Here is a 20,295-nt window from a genome sequence, read left to right as displayed (position 1 = left end):
AGGTGGTTAGTGAATACCCTTTCAAGAGATTTCATTTTATGTTTAAGAAGATACAATTACCTTGTGAACGCTGTGTGCTGACAACGGTACTACCTGATGACAAAGATTAGATTTGTTCTTAAATTTATTAACACAAACACATTCAATCATATCTTAGGATAACGATCAAAACATTACTGCAAACATGTATGATGTTTATATGCTTTACAATAAAACTACTGTGTACAATAAAAACAAACGTTCAAAGAGTATAAAATATACTTACTGCTTGTATCTTTCTTTTGACTGCTGGGGGTTGTTGCCCAATTCACTTTGACTTCCTAAAAAAATTTTTCTACATTTATACTCCATAAAATAAAGAGCTCAAAATAAGATATTACAACATTTGCATCTATGAACACATAGGAAGGTGTTTGTTCAAAGACTGTTTTTTTGTTTAAATTTTTCCTTCTTCTCCCCAAAGCCCCCCGGTACATAGTTGCATATTTTTAGTTGTGGGTCCTTCTAGTTGTGGCATGTGGGACACCGCCTCAGTGTGGCTTGATGAGCAGTGTCACGTCCACGCCTAGGATCTGAACCAGCAAAACCCTGGGCCACCGAAGCAGAGCACATGAACTTAACCACTCGGCCACGGGGCTGGCCCCTGTGTGTTTGAGATGAAACACTCAAGGGGATACCAGTTCTGGTCAAAGTTTCAATACTTATCTTTTAACCTACACTGACCCAAATAATGCTGACAAACGCTAATTTAACATACTTCTCTGTTAACATTCAACTAACCTTTCTTATCTAAAGTACCAATAAATTTTTTTCCTTTTATTCTTCCCCATTAGTATCCAATTGTCCTAGATGTTTCATCCAGGCTTGAGTAATTCAACAAATATTTTAGTATTTATCAGGTGCAAGTCACCATGAAGGATACTAATATAAACACACCCTCTAAAAGCTTTATCTCATCTTTTTAACATTACATGTGATCTTTTGCTGTAAAGTGAATAAAATGCTTCTAAAAAGGAAACAAGCTATATGCAACTTAAAATTTTCCAGTGCAAGTCACCTTTAATTATGACAGCTTACCTTACCCATTATCTTCCGCCCATTCATAGCAGCTAGTGCTGCAGCTGCATGACGATGCTCATAAAACTCCACAAAACAATATGGATCATTTCCAGCTGTCTGTTGAAGGAGGAACACAAAAGCCAATTTTAAGTTTTATATTCCCATTAACTTAAAATTATGGAAAGTTTTATACACCTCAGTTATCAGGCCATGGAGAATGAAGGGTCCATTCCACAAGTAAATCTTTAGCTAAGGAAGTGAACACTCAAAAATGAACTATTTTTATAGAAAGCTGTCTTCTTCAACAAGTCATAGTATACTAGTATATATAATTTAATCTTTTACTAATGACTAAGTGTCCTAATTATGAATGGATGAATATATAGCTATATTATATATATACACGTGTGTGTGTGTGTGTTCTCCCCATCACCATATAATATAATCACTTCTTTAAGCTACAGAGGTTAAGTCTGGCTATACTCCTATGTTCTCAAGTCTTGGTGTTGGCTTTTAATAATTTTTCTGTCCCTTCCATGTTACATGTTACTTTTTATTGCTATAAACGTGCATATATCCTTGCTGCTTCTAACTAGCTGAGCAGCAGAAAATGCCAGCCAACCTTCTTAAAACTGTTTCTAAAACATAAGTAAATAGGCTTTGAAATCTGAAGAGGTTCTTTGGTAAGTAAAGTTTTAGAATAAGTTTTAGAATGTGGATTTTCTAACATTAAATTTTTGTCTGCTTAGCAGTCTTTTAAAAATTCTCTCCTCTAGAAATTACAATGGATACCACAGAAATACAAAGGATTACAAGAGAATACTATGAAAAACTATATGCCAACAAATTGGACAATAGGGAAGAAATAAATTCTTAGACACATACAACCTCCCAAAACTGAAAGAAGAAATAGAGACTCTGAGTAGACCAATCACAAGTAAAGAGATTGAAAGAGTAATCAAAAACCTCCCAGAAAATAAAAGCCCAAGACCAGATGCCTTCTCTGGAAAATTCTACCAAACATTCAAAGAAGATTTAATACCCATCCTTCTCAAACTATTCCAAAAAACTGAGGAAGATGGAACACTTCCTAACATATTCTACAAGGTTAACATCCCCCTGATACCAAAGCCAGAGGAGGAAACACAAAGAAGGAAAATTATAGGCCAGTATCACTGATGAACATAGATGCAAAAATCCTCAACAAAATACTGGCACACTGAAGACAGCAATACATTAAAAAGATCATACACCATGATCAAATGGGATTTATACCAGGGACACAAGGATGGTTCAACATGTGCAAATTAAACAATGTGATATACCACATTAACAAAATGAGGAATAAAAACCACATGACCATCTCAACAGATGCAGAGAAAGTATTTGACAAGATCCACATCCATTTATAACAAAAACTCTCAATAAAATGGGTATAGAAGGAAAGTACCTCAACATAACAAAGGCCATATAAAACAAACTCACAGCCAACATCATACTCAACCAGGAAAAACCGAAAGCCATCTCTCTGAGAACAGGAACAAGACAAGGGTGCCAACTCTCACCTGTTAGTCAACGTAGTACTGGAGGTTTTGGCCAGAGCAATTAGGCAAGACAAAGAAATAAAAGGAATCCAAATAGGCACTGAAGAAGTGAAACTCTCACTGTCTGCAGACGACATGATTTTATATATAGCAAACTCTAAAGAATCCATCGGAAAACTATTAGAAATAATCAACAACTACAGCAAAGTTGCAGGGTACAAAGTCAACTTTGAAAATCAGCAGCATTTCTATACTCTAATAACAAACGAACAGAAACAGAACTCAAGAATACAATCCCATTTACAATCTCCAACAAAAAGAATAAAATATCTAGGAATAAATTTAACCAAAGAGGCGAAAGACCTATATGATGAAAACCATAAGACATTATTGAAAGAAATCGATGATGATATAAAGAAATGGAAAGATACTCCATGCACATGGACTGGAGGAATAAATATAGTTAAAACGTCCATACTAGCTAAAGCAATCTACAGATTCAATGCAATTCCAATCACAATCCCAATGACAGTCTTCACGGAAATAGAACAAAGAATCCTAAAATTCACGTGGGTAACAAAAGACCCTAAATAGCTAAAGCAATCCTCAGAAAAAAGAACAAAGCTGGAGGCATCACAATCCCTGACTTCAAAATACGTTACAGAGCTATAGTAATCAAAACAGCATGGTACTGATACAAAAACAGGCACACATATCAATAGAACAGAATTGAAAGCCCAGAAATAAAACCACACATCTACAGACAGCTAATCTTCGACAAAGGAGCTGAGAACATACAATGGAGAAAGGAAAGTCTCTTCAACAAATGGGTACTGGGAAAACTGGACAGTCACATGTAAAAGAATGAGAGTAGACGATTCTCTTATGCCATTCACAAAAATAAACTCAAAATGGATCAGACTTGAAGGTAAGACCTGAAACCATAAAACTTCTAGAAAAAAATAAAGGCAGTACACTCTTTGACATTGGTCTTAGAAGGTTCTTTTAGAATACCATGTCTACTTGGACAGGGAAACAAAAGAAAAAATAACCAAGTGGGACTTCATCAGACTAAAGAGCTTCTGCAAGGCAAAGGAAACCAGGAATAAAATGAAAAGACAACCCACCAACTGGGAGAAAATATATGCAAATCATATATCTGAAAGAGGTTAACCTCCAAAATATATAAAGAACTCACACAACTCAACAACAAAAAACCAAACCACCTGATCAAAAAATGGGCAAAGAATATGAACAGACATTTCTCCAAAGAAGATATACAGATGGCCAATAGGCACATGAAAAGATGCTCAACATCACTAACCATCAGGGAAATGCAAATAAAACTACACTAAGATATCACCTTATATCCATGAGAATGACTATAAATCACCAAGACAAAAAAATAACAAATGTTTGAGAGGACATGGAGAAAAGGGAACCCTCATACACTGCTGGTGGAATGCAAACTGGTGCAGCCACTATGGAAAATAGTATGGAGATTTCTCAAAGAGTTAAAAATCAAAATACCATACAACCCAGCTATCCCACTACTGGGTATTTATCCAAAGAACCTGAAATCAACAATTTAAAGAGACACATGCACCCCTATGTTCACTGCAGCATTATTCACTATAGCCAAGAAATGGAAGCAACTCAAGTGCCCACTGACTGATGATTGGATAAGAAGATGTGGTATATATGCACAATGGAATACTACTCAGCCATAAAAAAGACTAAATTATCCCATTAGCAACAACATGGATGGACCTTGAGGGTATTATGTTAAGCGAAATAAGCCAGACAGAGAAAGACAAACACCATGTGATTTCACTCATATGTGGAAGATAAACTAACACATGGACAAAGAGAACAGTTTAGGGGTTATCAGAGGGGAAGGGGGCTGGGCTGTGGGCACAAGGAGTGAAGGGGCATGTAGATACGTCAACTGACAAAAAATAATGTACAACAGAAATTTCACAATGTTATAAACTATTATGACCTCAAAAATAAAATTCTCTCTTCTTTTCTGTTAGTGTTCCAAGTAACTGAGGTATGATGATAAATGAAGCTATATGTTTCATGTAAATTAAAGAAGCAGAAAAAACACTCAATATTTTACACCTATCAAGTGCAAAATACCAAATGACTTTACAGTCCATTTTGAAATTCCTTCCATAATCTCCTCAGCAGAATTGTTAAAATAAGAAACTAATTCAAAAGACTAGAATGATACTAGAATAAAGAAATATACCATCTTGTTTCAAGCACAATTAACAGTTTAAAAAAGTCACTGGCAATGATTTTAAGAATTTTAAGGGTCAGCCCCATGGCTGAGTGGTGAAGTTCGTGTGCTCTGCTTCGGCAGCCCAGGGTTTTGCCGGTTTGGATCCTGGGCGTGGACCTAGCACCACTCATCAGGCAATGCTGAGGCGGCGTCCCACATAGCACAACTAGAATATACAAGTATCTACTGGGGGTGCTTTGGGGAGGAGGAGGAGGAGAAGGAAAAGAAGAAGAAGAAGAAGAAGAAGAAGAAGAAGGAAAGAAAGACTGGCAACACATGTTAGCTCAGGTGCCAATCTTTAAGGGAAAAAAAAGAATTTTAGAGCAAGGAGGCAACCACAAAATTGATGATATTGAGATTATCCATTATTTTATTTTAAAAACATTAGGGATTAAAAGAATGTTTTAAAAATTGTATAATTCAAACTAACAGCACAAAATGCAAATTCTCCTACAAAGATCAGTGTTGACAGGCATCAGAAGGTGGTTAGGAAAGGTAGCTTACACTTAAGAGAAGAGCAATCAAATAAAAAAGAACGTTCATTTTACTTAATTTGTACCCAGAAAAAACTGTACTTTTTAGATAAAAAGAATCTAAGCATACACATTATCAGCCTTTATACTCCAAGGAGCATAAAATTCATAAATAGGGACATCAATTCAAAACTTATACAAAGTGGCAGAGGCTAACCTAGTTAGCCTTTTCTTTTTTCTTTTTGTGAGGAAGACTGGCCCTAAGGTAACATTCACTGCCAATCCTGCACCTCTTGCTTGAGGATTGTCTCTGAGCTAACATCTGTGCCAATCTTCCTCCATTTTGTATCCAGGATGCTGCATGGCCTGATGGGCAGTATATAGATCCGCGCCCGAGATCCGAACCTGCAAACCCCGGGCCGCCAAAGTGGAGTGCGTGAACTTAACCACTAGGCCACCGGGCCTGCACCTAGTCAGCCTTTTCTGTAGGTCAGGCAGCCCTTAACATTTTGCCTAGTGATCTTTACCAGGCAAATATCCAGAATGACACAGACAGGGACAGAATAGCAGCGTTCAAACCAATGGACAGGATTCATATTCAGATAGATCAATCTGGGTTTACATCCTTGCTCTGCCTCATTTCTGCATATATTAAATGGGAATAACATCTGCTTTATAACGTTTCTATTGAGCATTTGTGATAATGCATCAGAATTAGAATAATAATAGGTAGCAAGCATTGCATAAATGCTATTACTGGGATAAGGAAGGAGACCCAGATCAAGGAAAGACTGGTTTTAAATTCTCCATCATTTTCCTGTCTCTCCCTCTTATCTTTCTCTATGGGTACAGGGATCTTTTCTTCTTTATCCAAAGGCATACAGATATTAAATGTGTTAAGAAAACACTTAAGAGTGTAAAGGACAAAAACATCTGTTGAATCCATCTATATTATAAGTAGATGACCCTGTATCATTCAGAGAAAGGCCTGACATTTTAAAATCTAAGAACAAACCAAAATCAATTGACTAAACAATTTTTCAAATACACAGCAAAAAGAGTTACATTGGCATACAATAGAAAAGAAAGTAGCAAATACACAGACACATCTCTGATTTTCTTTCCTGGGGAAAAGAAAACCAAAAGTTTACAAGAAGAAGAGACCATAGGATAAAAGATTTCTCTTCAGCACTCTTTCCCATCAAAAAAACTTTGTCTTTTTATATACGTTATAATTCAGGATTAACACCAATTAGATGAATGAATTCAATGTTTTTTCTAAATATAAAGGTCTGATGGATGGGAACTGCCGCGATGCAAGAAAAACTTGAAATAATGACCTTTAAAAATAAAGTTAAAAACAAACAATTTCACAGTATCAAATGTCTATTATTTTTTGACCCAATTTCCCAATTTAATTGTAATAACTGAATTTCTAGACTAGCTAATCAACTGACACCACATATAAAATAAACAATTCTGATGCCTCAAGGCACTTAAAACAAGAGCCTACCCATAGTTCTCACCTGCTCTAGAAATCATTAGTTCTATTCTCTTCTTCCTTTATTTAGTAAAACAAATTAAAGTCAGTGGCCAAATTATTACAAATTCACTAAAATCCCAACGTTACACTGCATAAACTAAGAGTTCCTGGAAGTAATAGATTTAAATAATGTTTTTTAAAAAAAGAAGAAAGTTAACTAAGTAAAATACCCTTACATCCATAATCATTTTGCAGTTTTTACAAGGTCCAATCTGGCTAAAGAGCTGGAGAATTAGAGCTTCTGTCACATCTCTGGAAAGGTTACCGACATACCTGAAACACAAAGAAACACAATTTACCATCTTAAATTTGCTTCTTTTGCATCAGTTTCTAAAGTTGCTTACTGAAAAATAAACTTTGGGAATAGGTAGATATTTGCCTTAAACTACATTATTTGGGAATAGCTTATAAAAATTTGCCAAAACTTCAAAACCTCTTTCAAAACAGATGCAAGGTATGTTACCTGCAAATATATTAGACACTGTTAGTAGAGGGGAAGCATGTGTGTGTGTTAGTCAAGGTTTGCAAATTAAACCTGTTTGTTTCTAAGTTTCTAGGTTTACCCTAGGAAGATATGCTTAAAAATCTCTCAAATGAATCACGGGACACACAGAACATTTTATACAATAAATCCTGAGAAGCTTTGCAATTACTTCTACTTTTACAGTATTAATGAGTAAATTTTCTTCCATTTTTAATTCATGATTCCCCTAACAGAGTCCAATATAGGTATACTTTGGTTTACACAATAAACATATTTTTGAGAAATCATGAGTAAATCACTTCTCAGGTGTTATGCATACTCACAAAGGGATGGGAAACCTTTCAATGAGTATCACTGATCAGTGGAAGTGGAGAGTGAGGAGAAAGATTCCAGGACAGACCTTCCACAGATAACATGAATTAGTAACCAACACACTTAATTACTGTAAACAGTGTATTCCACGATCACACGACTGGGATGATCTTTATTTAAAAGGTTTAAATAAATAAATTTTCAAAATGGGACTTTTGAAATTAGATTGCCTCTAGACAGGTCAGTGACAGAAGTTATCACTTCTGAAATCAGAGAATGCAGTCTCCCAACAACCACAGTTTCTTATTCTTCTGCCAAGAATCCTTCAGAGAACAATGATGAAAGGTATGGACTCTCTCTCCAGAAAAATAAACATCTATACATGACGGAAAGTGTTAATTCCTTCCTTCCACTTACCCGTTCAATAAACATATTGAGCGCTTACCACAAAGGCAGTGGAATAGGTTAAAATGGCAAAGGTCAAAGTGCTGAGTTTCAAGGAACAATGAATAACATTTAAAGATCAGGTAGAATAATGATACTCAAAAAAGCAACAGCAACAGCTATCCAACAGCAATTTTTCCAGTACTGGAGGTTATCATTACACCAAATCTTTATTCTGAAAACTCCATTACAGTGTAATCTAATAGCTCTGGCTGATGAGGGAAAAGCTCTTCTTTACAGAGAAATGCTAGTCAATAAACATAGACAGCATTAACACATTAAATTAATAATGTGTAAGCCCTAATGAAATAACTGATTCAGGCAAGAATCATTAACAGATGCAGAAACATTAGATGAAAGTTTGGTGTGAAAATGGATACCTGCAGGGTAACAAAGTTATCACAAAGATTACTTAACAGTGGCCAAAGGGAAAACCCTACCTTAAAAAAGTAAGAGCTTTGGTCATTTACCACTTTGACCCAGTGATCAAACTTTAAACCATTTTTCAGATGGACAACAAGACACTATGTACAATATGAATTATACAATATCACCTATGAAGTATTCAAATCAAAAAGCTTTAACCTGAATCTAGTCAAGCTTAAATTTAGATCTAAGTGTACAATACTGGGCATATAAAAACAATTACACAAATCCACAAATGGGATACTGTATAAGACAACTTGCTTGATGTCTTCAAAAAAATTATCCTAAAAAAAAAGGAGGACTGTTTTTGATTAAAAGGAACTTAAAATTTTGACACTGACAACCAAATACAATGAACATTCTTTGACTGGATCCTGATCAGGGAGAAAACAGCTTTTTTCTTGAAGAACTCTAATTTATAAATGTAGAAGGAATGAGGGAAATCACCATCAAAACACCACAGTAATGACTGCTACTGGCAAGATCCACCCATGGATCTTTTATGGTTGATGAAACTCTAAGGAGAAATAGGATATATGTAGAGCTTCAAAATATCTCCTCTAAGATATTATTGGTTTTAACCAATGAACTGGTTGTTTTAAAATATGTCCAAATAAAATATGTCCACAATTTCTTTGATACCCCCTTCTGCGAAGTGGAGCTTCATTCCCTCTTCTTGAGTGTGGGCTAGTCTTTGTGACTTAATTCTAATTACTAGAGTATGTAGAGAAAAAAAGTACACAGTCACTGTATAGTGGGAGAAACAGATTGTACCATGGAGAAACAGCACCCTTAAAAAGTGCCATGGGCAGGAAAGACGTCTGACATATTAAAGGAGAGTAAAGAGAGAGGACGACTAAATGCAATGTCTTATCTTTGACTGCATCCTGGAATATAAAAAGGACATCAGTGGAAAAAGTGGAGAAACTGGAATAAAGCTTGTAGGGTTTTTTAACTTTTTTTTTGTGAGGAAGACTGTCGCTAACATCTGTGCCAATCTTCCTCTATTTTATGAGGGATGCTGCCACAGCATGGCTTCACAAGTAGTGCTAGGTCTGCGCCCAGGATCCAAACCTGTGAACCCTGGGCGCCGAAGCGGAGCACATGAATTTAACCACTACTACACCAGGCCAGCCCCAGAAAGCTTGTAGTTTTGATAACCATACCATAGTTATGTAAGATGTTGACATTAAGGGAATCTGGGTGAAGGTTATGTGAGAACTCTGTACCATCTCTGCAACTATTCTATATCGATTCTTGTCTGACTCTTGTGCCTATAAGAAATTCTCAGGATTGGGGGGCTGGCCCCGTGGCTGAGTGGTTAAGTTCGCGCACTCCGCTGCAGTCGGCCCAGTGCTTCGTCGGTTGGAATCCTGGGTGCGGACATGGCACTGCTCATCAAACCACGCTGAGGCAGCATCCCACATGCCACAACTAGAAGGACCCACAACTAAGAATATACAATTATGTACCGGGGGGCTTTGGGGAGAAAAAGGAAAAAAACAAAATCTTTAAAAGAAAAAAAACTTCTCAGGATTGCATATGTCTAAATGAATAAAATGGCTCTTCTGAAAGTTAATTCTAACATCTACTTTCCTAAAGCTAGATAATCTAGTGGCAAGTGGACACTATTTAGGGAACCTGAGTTCTATTAATTACTCTTTGCAAAATCATCTAAGACTTTCTGAGAAATATTTTCTGAGTGATATACCTCATTTGAAGATAGGTAATAAAAAAAAATAAGCTACTTTAAAAAGCACCAGAGTTTGTATTGTCTTTATATTTGTTTATTTAACGTGGCCTGTTGTATATACTATAAGCTCCAGGAGCCTCTACCAATTAACTCTATGCACAGGTGTTTAGAGAAATGCTCTTCAGAGAAAATCACATGAACAACTTGTTCTCAACCTCTGACAGGAATACAATAAACTACAAGTAACATATATAACATTCATATCAAAGAAATCAAATGACAAGAAACTTTTCTTCCTTGTGTAAATAAAAATAATCCATTAAATTAGTCTTTGCTTTTTACCAGTAAGTAAATCACTAATACCTCAAATTTTCCAAACAACTTAAGATGCTATTACTTTCCAAGTCTACTTGCTAAATAAATACTAGTTTGAGACAGAAAGCCCAAATCTGAATTCTGCAGTCCCTTTTTATAATCAAGATACTTTCAATGGAAAAATAAGTTTCTTATAGTTTGTAGAATGCTAGTACTTTAAAAAGTTCATTCTCATTTTTATGTTTCTTTAGTTGTTCAATACTTTGTAATATATTATTGTTACTGAAGCCCAAGGATTTCCTACTAATAGTATGGATTTAAGTTACACCTGTGTAGTGAATTATTTATTTTTGGCTGCCAAACATCTTCCTTCCTATTTTCTTCTTCTTCTTCTTCTCCCTAAAGCCCCCCGGTACATAGGTGTTTATTGTAGTTGTAGGTCCTTCTGGCTGTGCTATGTGGGATGCCACCTCAACATGGCCTGATGAGTGGTGTCAGGTCCGCGCCCAGGATCCAAACCGGTGAAACCCTGGGCCACTGAAGTGGACCACGTGAACTTAACTACTCGGCCATGGGGCTGACCCCCTCCTTCCTACTTTGAGAGAAATCTTCATCCTGTGGCAGAGCCTGACTCCTCTAAAGAAGCTGAAAAGGCTAGATATGGTTTTGTAGTCTCCCTTGCATGTGATCTAGGCTAGGTCAATTAGAGATACCAGTTCTGAACATAGAAGACAAAGATAGGGCTTCAAGAAGCAGAGATTAAAGAGAATCCATTTGGTGGTAAACAGCAGTGGAGTCCAATATCCAGTGAAAGTGGAAGCTGTGTATCTATCTGGTCCTAATTATCCTATTTTGCCAGAGTTACTCCAGTTCATGGGGAAAAGGTGTATGTCTTTTACTTATTTAAGTATGTAGAACAACAAATACTTACTTATACTATACACTAGCATCACAACCCTACCATTATTTAACAACTGTCTACTCTTTACAAAGGATAGTTTGTTGCATGATAGCTTAAACCCTCTTACTATACTAGCTAGCACCTCCTTCACTTGGAGATCACACCATATACATAAACCAGCCTGAACAAATGAATCTAATACTATGCCAGAAGACATCCTAAGACATCCATGGTCTCAAGACTGTTCTCGTTTTTACTTATACTTTGCAACAAACTAACATTTTAGATGACTGATGTTACACATTTGTAAATAAACCTTATTGCTGACTTCATTCTCACATCCCACATACAATCCCACATACCAATGGGTGATTCCTGTTGCTCTGTTTTCAAAACACATCCAGAATCAAACCACTTCTCACAATATATTGCGAAAGTACTGCTGACAAGAAATTGAATACTGGCAATCTCTAACTTAACAAGGCGATGCTGAACACTCATTTGTGGCAAATGAAGGCATTTCCTCTGAAGCCATTTAAGTACACAGGTGATACTTAGATTCAGACTATATTTTACCCTCAAGAATGAGTAAAATCTTAATTCATTGCTAGGAATTGTACCAGTTTTTAAAACAAATTTATTCAACACTTGCCATGGGCCAGACGCTGTGCTAAGAACATATTAAAAGACCCTGAGTTTCAGGGTCATTAAAACAAACGATTTATATTAAAAGTAAAAATATTGCTGGGAAAACTTAAGGATTGGTATCTACTCATATTTAATCAAGACCGGTCTGACTGGAACAATGGGAGTTTTGGTTGAGGGAGTAGAAGCAAGGGAGGAGAGAATAGGAAGTGTTAGAGCATCGACTACTTTGGGGAAGAGGTTTTTGGATTGGGTGTTCTAGTAAAGGATGCAAGGGAAAATCAGTCCTAGGCGGAAGAGCTCAGAGTTGAGGACAGTAGAGTTGCAGGATGATGAACAAAAAGGTATATGACCTTGCGTGAGTTACTTAAAGTCTAAGCTTAGCTTTTCCTCATGTTAAACACGGGCCCATTCACCGCAGAGTTCCGATGAGGATTAAAGCAGCTTGGAAAGCACTTAACACAGAACTCACATTATCACAAGCATTAAAGTAAGCACCTGTTGAATAAAACTTCCTTCCTTCTTTCTCCTGCAATGGTTGGTCCCCTGTCCCCAAGCTAGTACTGTTTAACCACCTGCTTTTGCAGACTGGCCTGAGAAAGCTGAAGCTGTCTTCGTTATTTGATATTCCCAAATCAATGTACTAAAAAGGTTACATTCCCAGATATTTCTGGCCATTTCTGAAATTAAAAATTTCAAAATAATCATCATCTTAAATTTAAAGACATTATAAAAGATGAGCAGTGTTTAATCCAATATGCTGCTGGCTATCATACTTCTACCTAAGAGGCAAGGGGGAAAAAGGCTTCCATAAACTCTGTGAGGCTAATAGTTTAGGGAGTATTCATCTACAGATGTAATCTTTCAAAAAACATGGTCATGCACTAATTGCTGCATCCTATTAAAAAGATACTTAAGATTAACAGACTACCAGGTAAACTAGTAAAAAAGTTTACTAATCTATCAAGAAAACAAGTGTAACTATATTTCTCATATAGATTACAAGATGGAAACTTTTTTGGTGATGGAAAAAAGAACTGATTACACCGTACTTCATGACAACAACCGTAATAGCTAGAGAGCTGCAAAAAGAAACCTAAAATGGTATTTTTAACGCAGAGAGTTCTCAAACTGCCAGTATTCTAAGCATAAAACCAAAAAAGCTATGTCAAAAACCCATCGGGCTTTTTCTTTTTTTCCGAGAAAAGCAACAAAGGCAGGAGCACCTCATCCGATAATACTTCGAAAAACAAAGGAAAATGCTATGGTGGAAGCTACACGACAAAGAAAACATCCCAAACTGAGATCACTTAACACCAAAAATTCTCCGAGGTGACTAAATATGTTAAGATATTTATCAATTCTGGTTTCATGCAAACTGCCCGCTGGTTCAGCAACATGTCAATCAAAAGTAGCACACGACAATAAAAACGTATTAAATCCACTTCCTCTCAGTTGATATATACCTCCGGGTGAGATTTCCATTTCTAAAAAGCAGTTTCAAAATCCTTAGCGTGTCCGGTTTTTAGGCTTTTTGGTCAGGGGTCGGGATCGGGGTCGGGGGAGCTACAGAAGGAAAACCAGAGAGGTTAGAGAAAAACATCTGGCTTCCTTCCAGTTGGCAGCTGGGAGAATTCAAGTTTTACCTCACTGAAAAGGAGTACAAGCAGCCTCAAGAGAAAAAGGTCTATCAACGAGAAGACAACGAAAGGTTTCAGGAGGAAATCAAGGCGAAATGAAAGGGAGGCGGCTGAACAGATCAAAAGAGGTTCATCAAAACGGAGGGGCGCGAAAAGAGAGAAGGAAAGCAAGGGACAAAAAAAAGAAGGTTCGCCGACTTCTAAAAAAGAGGTTTGAATGAAAAAGTCCTCTGTCCAGGCCTGAGGCCGCAGAGGGCCCGTGGCGAGGCCAAAGGCCACGCGGCGGGGTCGCGCAGGTGAAGAAGGCGGCGGGGGTCGAAGCCCTCTCCCTGCGCCGCGTCCTCTCACTGCCCGGCTCTCCGTCCCTAGCATCCCAGGGCGCGCCCAGGAGAGGAACCACGACCCCGCGGCGTCCTCGGAGAACAATAGGCTGGGGAGCGGCGCAGGGCCGAGGCCTCCCTCCGGGACCACCACCATCCCGTCCCCCACCCCCAGCGCTGCCCCAGACTCACAGAGTCTTGGGCGTCTCGTCCTCCATGGCTGCTGCTGTCGCGGTCGCGCCTCCGGGTCCAGCTCCCTAGTCTTTTATTACCTCCCAAATCTTTTGGGCCGCTATGGCTGCGGGATAGCGGGGTTCCTCGGCTGACCGGAGGTTACTCCGCCTCCTTTTTCGGCGGCAGTTACACCAAAGCGGCCGGCCCAGCGCGAACAATGAAGCCCCAATACAAGATGGCGGCGAGCCGGGAGCCCCGGAGCAGCCAGCGAACTGACCCGGGCCGCGCAGGCGCGGAATAATCCTGCACTTTCAACCTCCCGGCCGCCAGGCTACACCTCAATCCATAGGTTCACTTGTTGCGCAGCCGCTCTTCCACCCGACGCTGGGGTGTCTCAGACTGCGCAGGCGTAAGGATTAACTATTTCAGGCCTTGCGGAAACTTTTCTGTCTTCCAGTTCCAAATTCGAGTGTTTCAACTGTGAATTATAATGAAATAGAAGTCTGTATGGAAATTAAAAATTCGAAGTTTTTAGAACTCTTCAAGTTTCCTTGTTCTGAAGGTGGCAAAACTGCATGCGCCGCCCGGGAATCGAACCCGGGTCGCAAGAATGGGAATCTTGCATGATACCACTACACCAGCGGCGCTGACGGAAGCTAGGCTCGCTGAAATATCCTAAGACTGAACACAAGCAAACGTCAGTTCCCATATAAGGATGATTTGTTTATCCTTATACAAACAAAAGTTTACTGAGAGTCTATACTTTGCTGTTTTTCATTGATACAAGAAAGGATTTATTTTCTCTCATCCCAATACAGTTGAATGATTGTTTCTACTTTTTCTGTACAAAAAAACTCAAATTTTTTTAGTTTAAAAAAATAGTTTCATTAAGAATTTGTCTTGGTGTTAATCAAATTTTTGAGAGTCAAGAAGATATTTCCAGATCTTTGCCGAATTTTTCTTTAATAATTGCATTTTATTGGTATATTCAATGTACATTGGAAAATACTTGAGATATTTAATGCAACTCGATCATAAGAATCCTAAAACCAAATGAGTTAGAAGATATGTAAATTTCAGTCCTCTTCGAGGGAAGCAGAGAGATGAGGGCTCTGAAATGTGGTTCAGCGTACTCATTACGCATTTTGTTTAAACATAGAAGAATGTACACATTCAAAAATGTGACGTCCTCTTCGAAGTCATTCCTTTAGACTAGGATACTTTTGGATTTCCATTTTTGGAATTGTCTTTAGAATCTATGACACATTCTTCGGAAATTATTCAAAGACATCAAATAGTCTTTTCAGGACGAATACGAGAAATGTTAACAGTGGTTAGTATTTTTTAACAGTTTTTTGAGATATAACTCACATAACATACAATTCATCCATTTAAAGTGTACAGTTCAGTGGTTTTTATTGTATTCACAGAAATGTGCAACCATCACTATAATCAATTTTAGAACATTTTCATCACCCTAAAAAGGAAACACCCATTGGCAGTCATTCCCTATTCCCCACCCCACCCCACTCCCCAGCCCACTAATCTTCTGTCTCTATAGATTTGCCTATTCTGGACAATTTATAGAAAATGGAATCATAAAATATGTGATCCTTTGTGATTAGCTTGTTTTCACTTAGTATTATACTTTTATGGTTCATCCATGTTGTAGCATGTATCAATGGTTCATTCCCTTTTTTTTTGCCAAATAAAATTCCATTGTATGGATATAGCACAAGTATTTTTTAAGCTCTAAGAACTTTATCAAAATTTCATTTTTATTTATTATATTATTTATTTATATATTATATATTTAAAGTTACAAAAGTAATACATGCTCACTGTCACAAGTAAAACAATATAGATAAATAAGGAAAAGATTAATACTTCCCTCATTCTTCCCCTCTTGAGGTAATGTTAATGGATTAGTTTGTAAGCTCCCACATCTTACTTTACATGCATACAGATACACACGTATATAAGTACTTGGGATTTTTTGTTATTTAAAGAAATGTGCTTATGCCATGGATCTTACTCTGCAACTTTCCCTTTTCTAATTGAAGTATAATTAACGTATTATATTACTTTCAAATATACAACGATTTAATATGTGTATACATTGCAAAATAATCACCACAATAAGTCTAGCTACCACACATCACTATACAAAGTTACAAAAATTTTTTTTCTTGTGAGAATTTTCAAGATCTGTTCTCTCAGCAACTCTCAAATATGTGATACATTATTATTGACTATAGTCACCATGCTGTCCATTACATCCTTATGACTTATTTATTTTATAACTGGAAGTTTGTACCTCTTGATCCCCTTCACTCATTTCACCCGCATCCCTCTGGCAACCAATTTATTCTTTGTATCCATGAGTTTTGTTTTGTTTGTTCATTTGTTTTGTTTTTTAGATTCCACATATAAGTGAAATCATATAATATTTGTCTTTGTCTGATTTATTTTACTTAGCATAATACCCTCAAGGTGTATCCATGTTGTTGCAAATGGCAGAATTTCATTCTTTTTTATGGCTGAGTAGTATTCCATTATATCTATACATCTTCTTTACCCATTCATCCATTGATGGACACTTAGGTTGTTTCCATAGCTTGGCTATTGCAAATAATGCTGCAATGAACATAGAAATGTTTATATCTTTTCAAATTAGAGTTTTTTTGAATAAATACCCAGAAGTGGAATTTCTGGATCATATGGAAGTTCGATTTTTAATAAATTAAATTTTTTTTAAGGAAGATTAGCTCTGAGCTAACTACTGCCAATCCTCCTCTTTTTGCTGAGGAAGACTGGCCCTGAGCTAACATCCATGCCCATCTTCCTCTGCTTTATATGTGGGACGCCTACCACAGCATGGCCTGCCAAGCGGTGCCATGTCCGCACCTGGGATCCAAACCAGCAAACCCCAGGCTGCCGAGAAGCGGAATGTGCATACTTAACTGCTGCGCCACAGGCCGACCCCTGTATTAATTCTTTATGTATTTGGGGTATTAACTCCTTATCGGCTATATGATTTGCAAATATCTTCTCTCATTCACTAGGTTGCCTTTTTGTTTTATTGATGGCTTCCTTCACCATGCAGAAGCTTTTTAGTTTGATGTAGTCCCATTTGTTTATTTTTGCTTTTGTTGCCCTTGCCTTTGGAGTCAGGTCCAAAAAATTGTTGCCAAGACCCATGTTAAGGAGCTTATGGCCTATGTTTTCTTTTAGGAGTTTTATGGTTTCAAGTCTTACATTCAAGTCTTTAATCCCTTTTGAGTTGATTTTTGTGTCAGGTAGAGGTCTAGTTTCATTCTTTTGCATGTGGCTGTCCAGTTTTCCCAACACTATTGAAGAGACTGTCCTTTCCCCATTGTGTATTCCAGCCTCCTTTGTCATAAATTACTTGACCATATACGTGGGGGGTTATTTCTGGGTTCTCTATTCTGTTTCATTGAACCATGTGTCTTTTTATGCCAATACCATACTGTTTTGATTATTATAGCTTTGTAATATATCTATAATTTTGAAATCAGAGGGCATGATGCCTCCAGCTTTGTTCTTCTCTCACGCAGCATTCTTTTCTCACTTAAGTTTACATCGTACGTAGAGAGGCCACACCAGTGGCCAGCAGTTCAGTTCGTGTTCTCCATTTCGGGGCCAGGGTTTGGCTGATTTGGATCCTAGGCGCAGACATGGCACCGCTCATCAGGCCATGCTGAGGCAGCATCCCACATAGTACAATCAGAAGGGCCTAAAACTAGAATATACAACTATGTACTGGGGGGCTTTGGGGAAAAGAAAGAAAAAAAAGAAGATTAGCAACTGATGTTAACTCAGGTGCCAATCTTTAAAAAGAAAATTTACATCATAGATATTCTCTAGTTCAACTAATACAGATCTAGTTAATTGTTTTTTAATAATGGCAAAGTAATCCATAGAATGAACGTGTCACAATTTATTCAATGGTAAATTGAATAAATGACCATAAATGATATTGAGGGACATTCAGGTTACTCCTGGTTTCTTTTCTCCTACTACAAATAACGTTGCAATAAGCATCCTGGTATATATATTCTTATAAGTGATTCTTTTCTTTCTGTAGAATAGATTCTCAAACATGGGATTTCTGAATTAAATAATCTATCTATATATTTATATAGTCAGGGAAGTGAAAGATTACAGAAATTAAGAAGGGCGGGTAACTGGTGCTTGTCACTTAGGCTCCTACCCTGCCACAGGGGCTGGGAGAAGGGGCTCTATCTTCCTGTGTTGGCATTGGTGGGAACAAACAGTAAATTTTTTTGGCAGCCTTGAGTTTTCTCAGGCAGGCACTTTAAAGGGAGCTAGGGTCATTCCAAGGGTGCAGCTTGAGCTGTTAGAAACTGTGTTAGTGTTTTTTTTCAAGTCTCTATAGACCAAGGTTGAGGCCTAGTTGAGAAGAGGAGCCTGGCTAGAGTTTGATCGAGGAGAGTATCGTAGTGTTTAGCCTCCTAGAGAGACTGCTCTTTTGAATAACACTTCTTTGAATAAATGTTTGTTATATTACCTTATTATGACCCTTCATACATGTGGTAACATTTGCCCTCCATGATTTTTAAAAAACCTTCTTGAGTTTCAGTGGCAGTATTATTTCGAAAGGGCAAAGGCGCAGAACGAGAAAGCCTTCAGCCCACTTCCCACTTTGCAAGTCTTTTACACTGTCTCTTCACTGAGTGTCCTGTCAGTAAATTCTTTCCCAAGGTTTCAGTAGCAGAAATGAAAGTTTCCAAATATGACACGTGTCAAGGTCACTAACATGGTCAGTTCTAATCAAGCAAGAAATACTTATTGAGAGCTTGGTAGGCTTAATGCACTGCGGTGTTGTGGACATAATGTAGTTTGGAAAAAGGAAAGTAAAAGGCACACATAGTTTAGCTCTTTCTTTGTAATTTCTAGATGTAGTGGAAAAGGGCACCTAATGTTCATATTTTTATCTTCTTAAGTAGAAGTGTTTATTTCTTGTACGACTTGCATCTTGTTCCATTAACACCTCCACTCCCCCTTTCTTACTCTGCTCCAGTGGCCTCCTTGCTGTTCCTCAAACATGCTAGGCATCTTCCTTTCCTAGAAAGCTCTTTCTCCTGATATTTACCCAGCCCACTCTCTCACTCCCTGCCAGCTTTTGCTCAAATGCTTTCTTGCTCAATGAGGCCTACCCCGACCATCCTATTTGAAGTTGCACTCCATTCCGCAGTCCTCTCACCCTACTCTATATATTACATCATTTACTTATTTTTTCTAATTATCATCTGTCACTCTCCACTAGAATATCAGCTTCATTAGAATAAATATTTTTAAAAATCTGTTTTGTCCACTGATTTTTTTCAAGCACCTAGAACACTGCCTGACACTCAGAAGGAACTCAAATATTTGTCCAATGAATGGACGCTTATTGCACTGAATTTCTATTCCCTTTCTCCAAGCTCCACCTTTATTTCTATCTAACTTATTTTCCTTCCATCCTTACTGTTCTTCATGGTCTTACACCGATTTTTCTTTTCTTTTGTTGAGGTGGGGGGGGTGAGGTGGAGTATTTTAATTACAGAAATGGGATCAAATAATACCCTTCACTCAGCCACCAGCTTGTCTCACCTAACAATACTAGGACAATAGTTATAGATCCTATATTCTTTTTAATGCTTGCATAATGTTCCATTGTATGATATGGGTACTCTACTTTTAGTCATGTCTGTCACTACTTTTCCACTCCCTTCACATTGGACCACTCCATCCCCAGTTTCCCTCATTCTTCCTTTCACCTAGCAGCGTTTACCCATTCATCTGTGCCCAACAGTCCCCAGAACATAGTGATCACTCAATAAGTATGTGTCGCTCCACCGGTCTGTTTCTGACAGTGATGAGCAGTGTGCCTTCTTTGAGAGGGAGGCACTGAAGAGACAGAAGAGGGCACTAGTGAAGAAATAATGTGTTTCACTCGAATACATAGGGAGGAAGAAGGAGAGCTGGGGTGAGCCTCCGCCGGTGCCTTT

At 37.8% G+C, this 20,295-nt stretch overlaps 1 protein-coding gene and 1 non-coding gene across 16 annotated transcripts in view; both read right to left on the bottom strand.

Moving 5' to 3' along the window:
* Positions 1-14,656, bottom strand: part of TIA1 (TIA1 cytotoxic granule associated RNA binding protein) — a 32,423-nt gene extending 17,767 nt beyond the window's left edge. For 12 of the 15 annotated variants that reach the window (XR_011503945.1, XR_011503943.1, XR_011503947.1 and 9 more), the window contains exons 1-5: positions 14,279-14,656; positions 7,083-7,179; positions 1,078-1,176; positions 266-320; positions 61-93 (exon numbers count right to left, since the gene is read on the bottom strand). Coding sequence is in view for 6 of the 15 variants with exons in the window: in XM_014836694.3 (XP_014692180.1) it covers positions 61-93; positions 266-320; positions 1,078-1,176; positions 7,083-7,179; positions 14,279-14,304 (310 nt within the window). In the remaining 9 variants the exon portion in view is untranslated. The remainder of the gene's footprint in view (positions 1-60; positions 94-265; positions 321-1,077; positions 1,177-7,082; positions 7,180-14,278) is intronic. The other 3 variants (XR_011503942.1, XM_014836697.3, XM_044772629.2) reach the window with 1 other exon arrangement.
* A 180-nt stretch (positions 14,657-14,836) lies between these two features.
* On the bottom strand, positions 14,837-14,907 carry TRNAG-CCC (transfer RNA glycine (anticodon CCC)). The gene has a single exon. It is a non-coding gene; the product is annotated as a tRNA-Gly (tRNA).
* Positions 14,908-20,295: the final 5,388 nt, after the last annotated feature.

Source organism: Equus asinus, chromosome 6 (assembly GCF_041296235.1).
Source record: "Equus asinus isolate D_3611 breed Donkey chromosome 6, EquAss-T2T_v2, whole genome shotgun sequence".
NCBI lineage: Eukaryota > Metazoa > Chordata > Mammalia > Perissodactyla > Equidae > Equus > Equus asinus.
The sequence above is the reverse complement of the archived record's forward strand: the minus strand, read 5'-3'. Positions and strand labels throughout refer to the sequence as shown.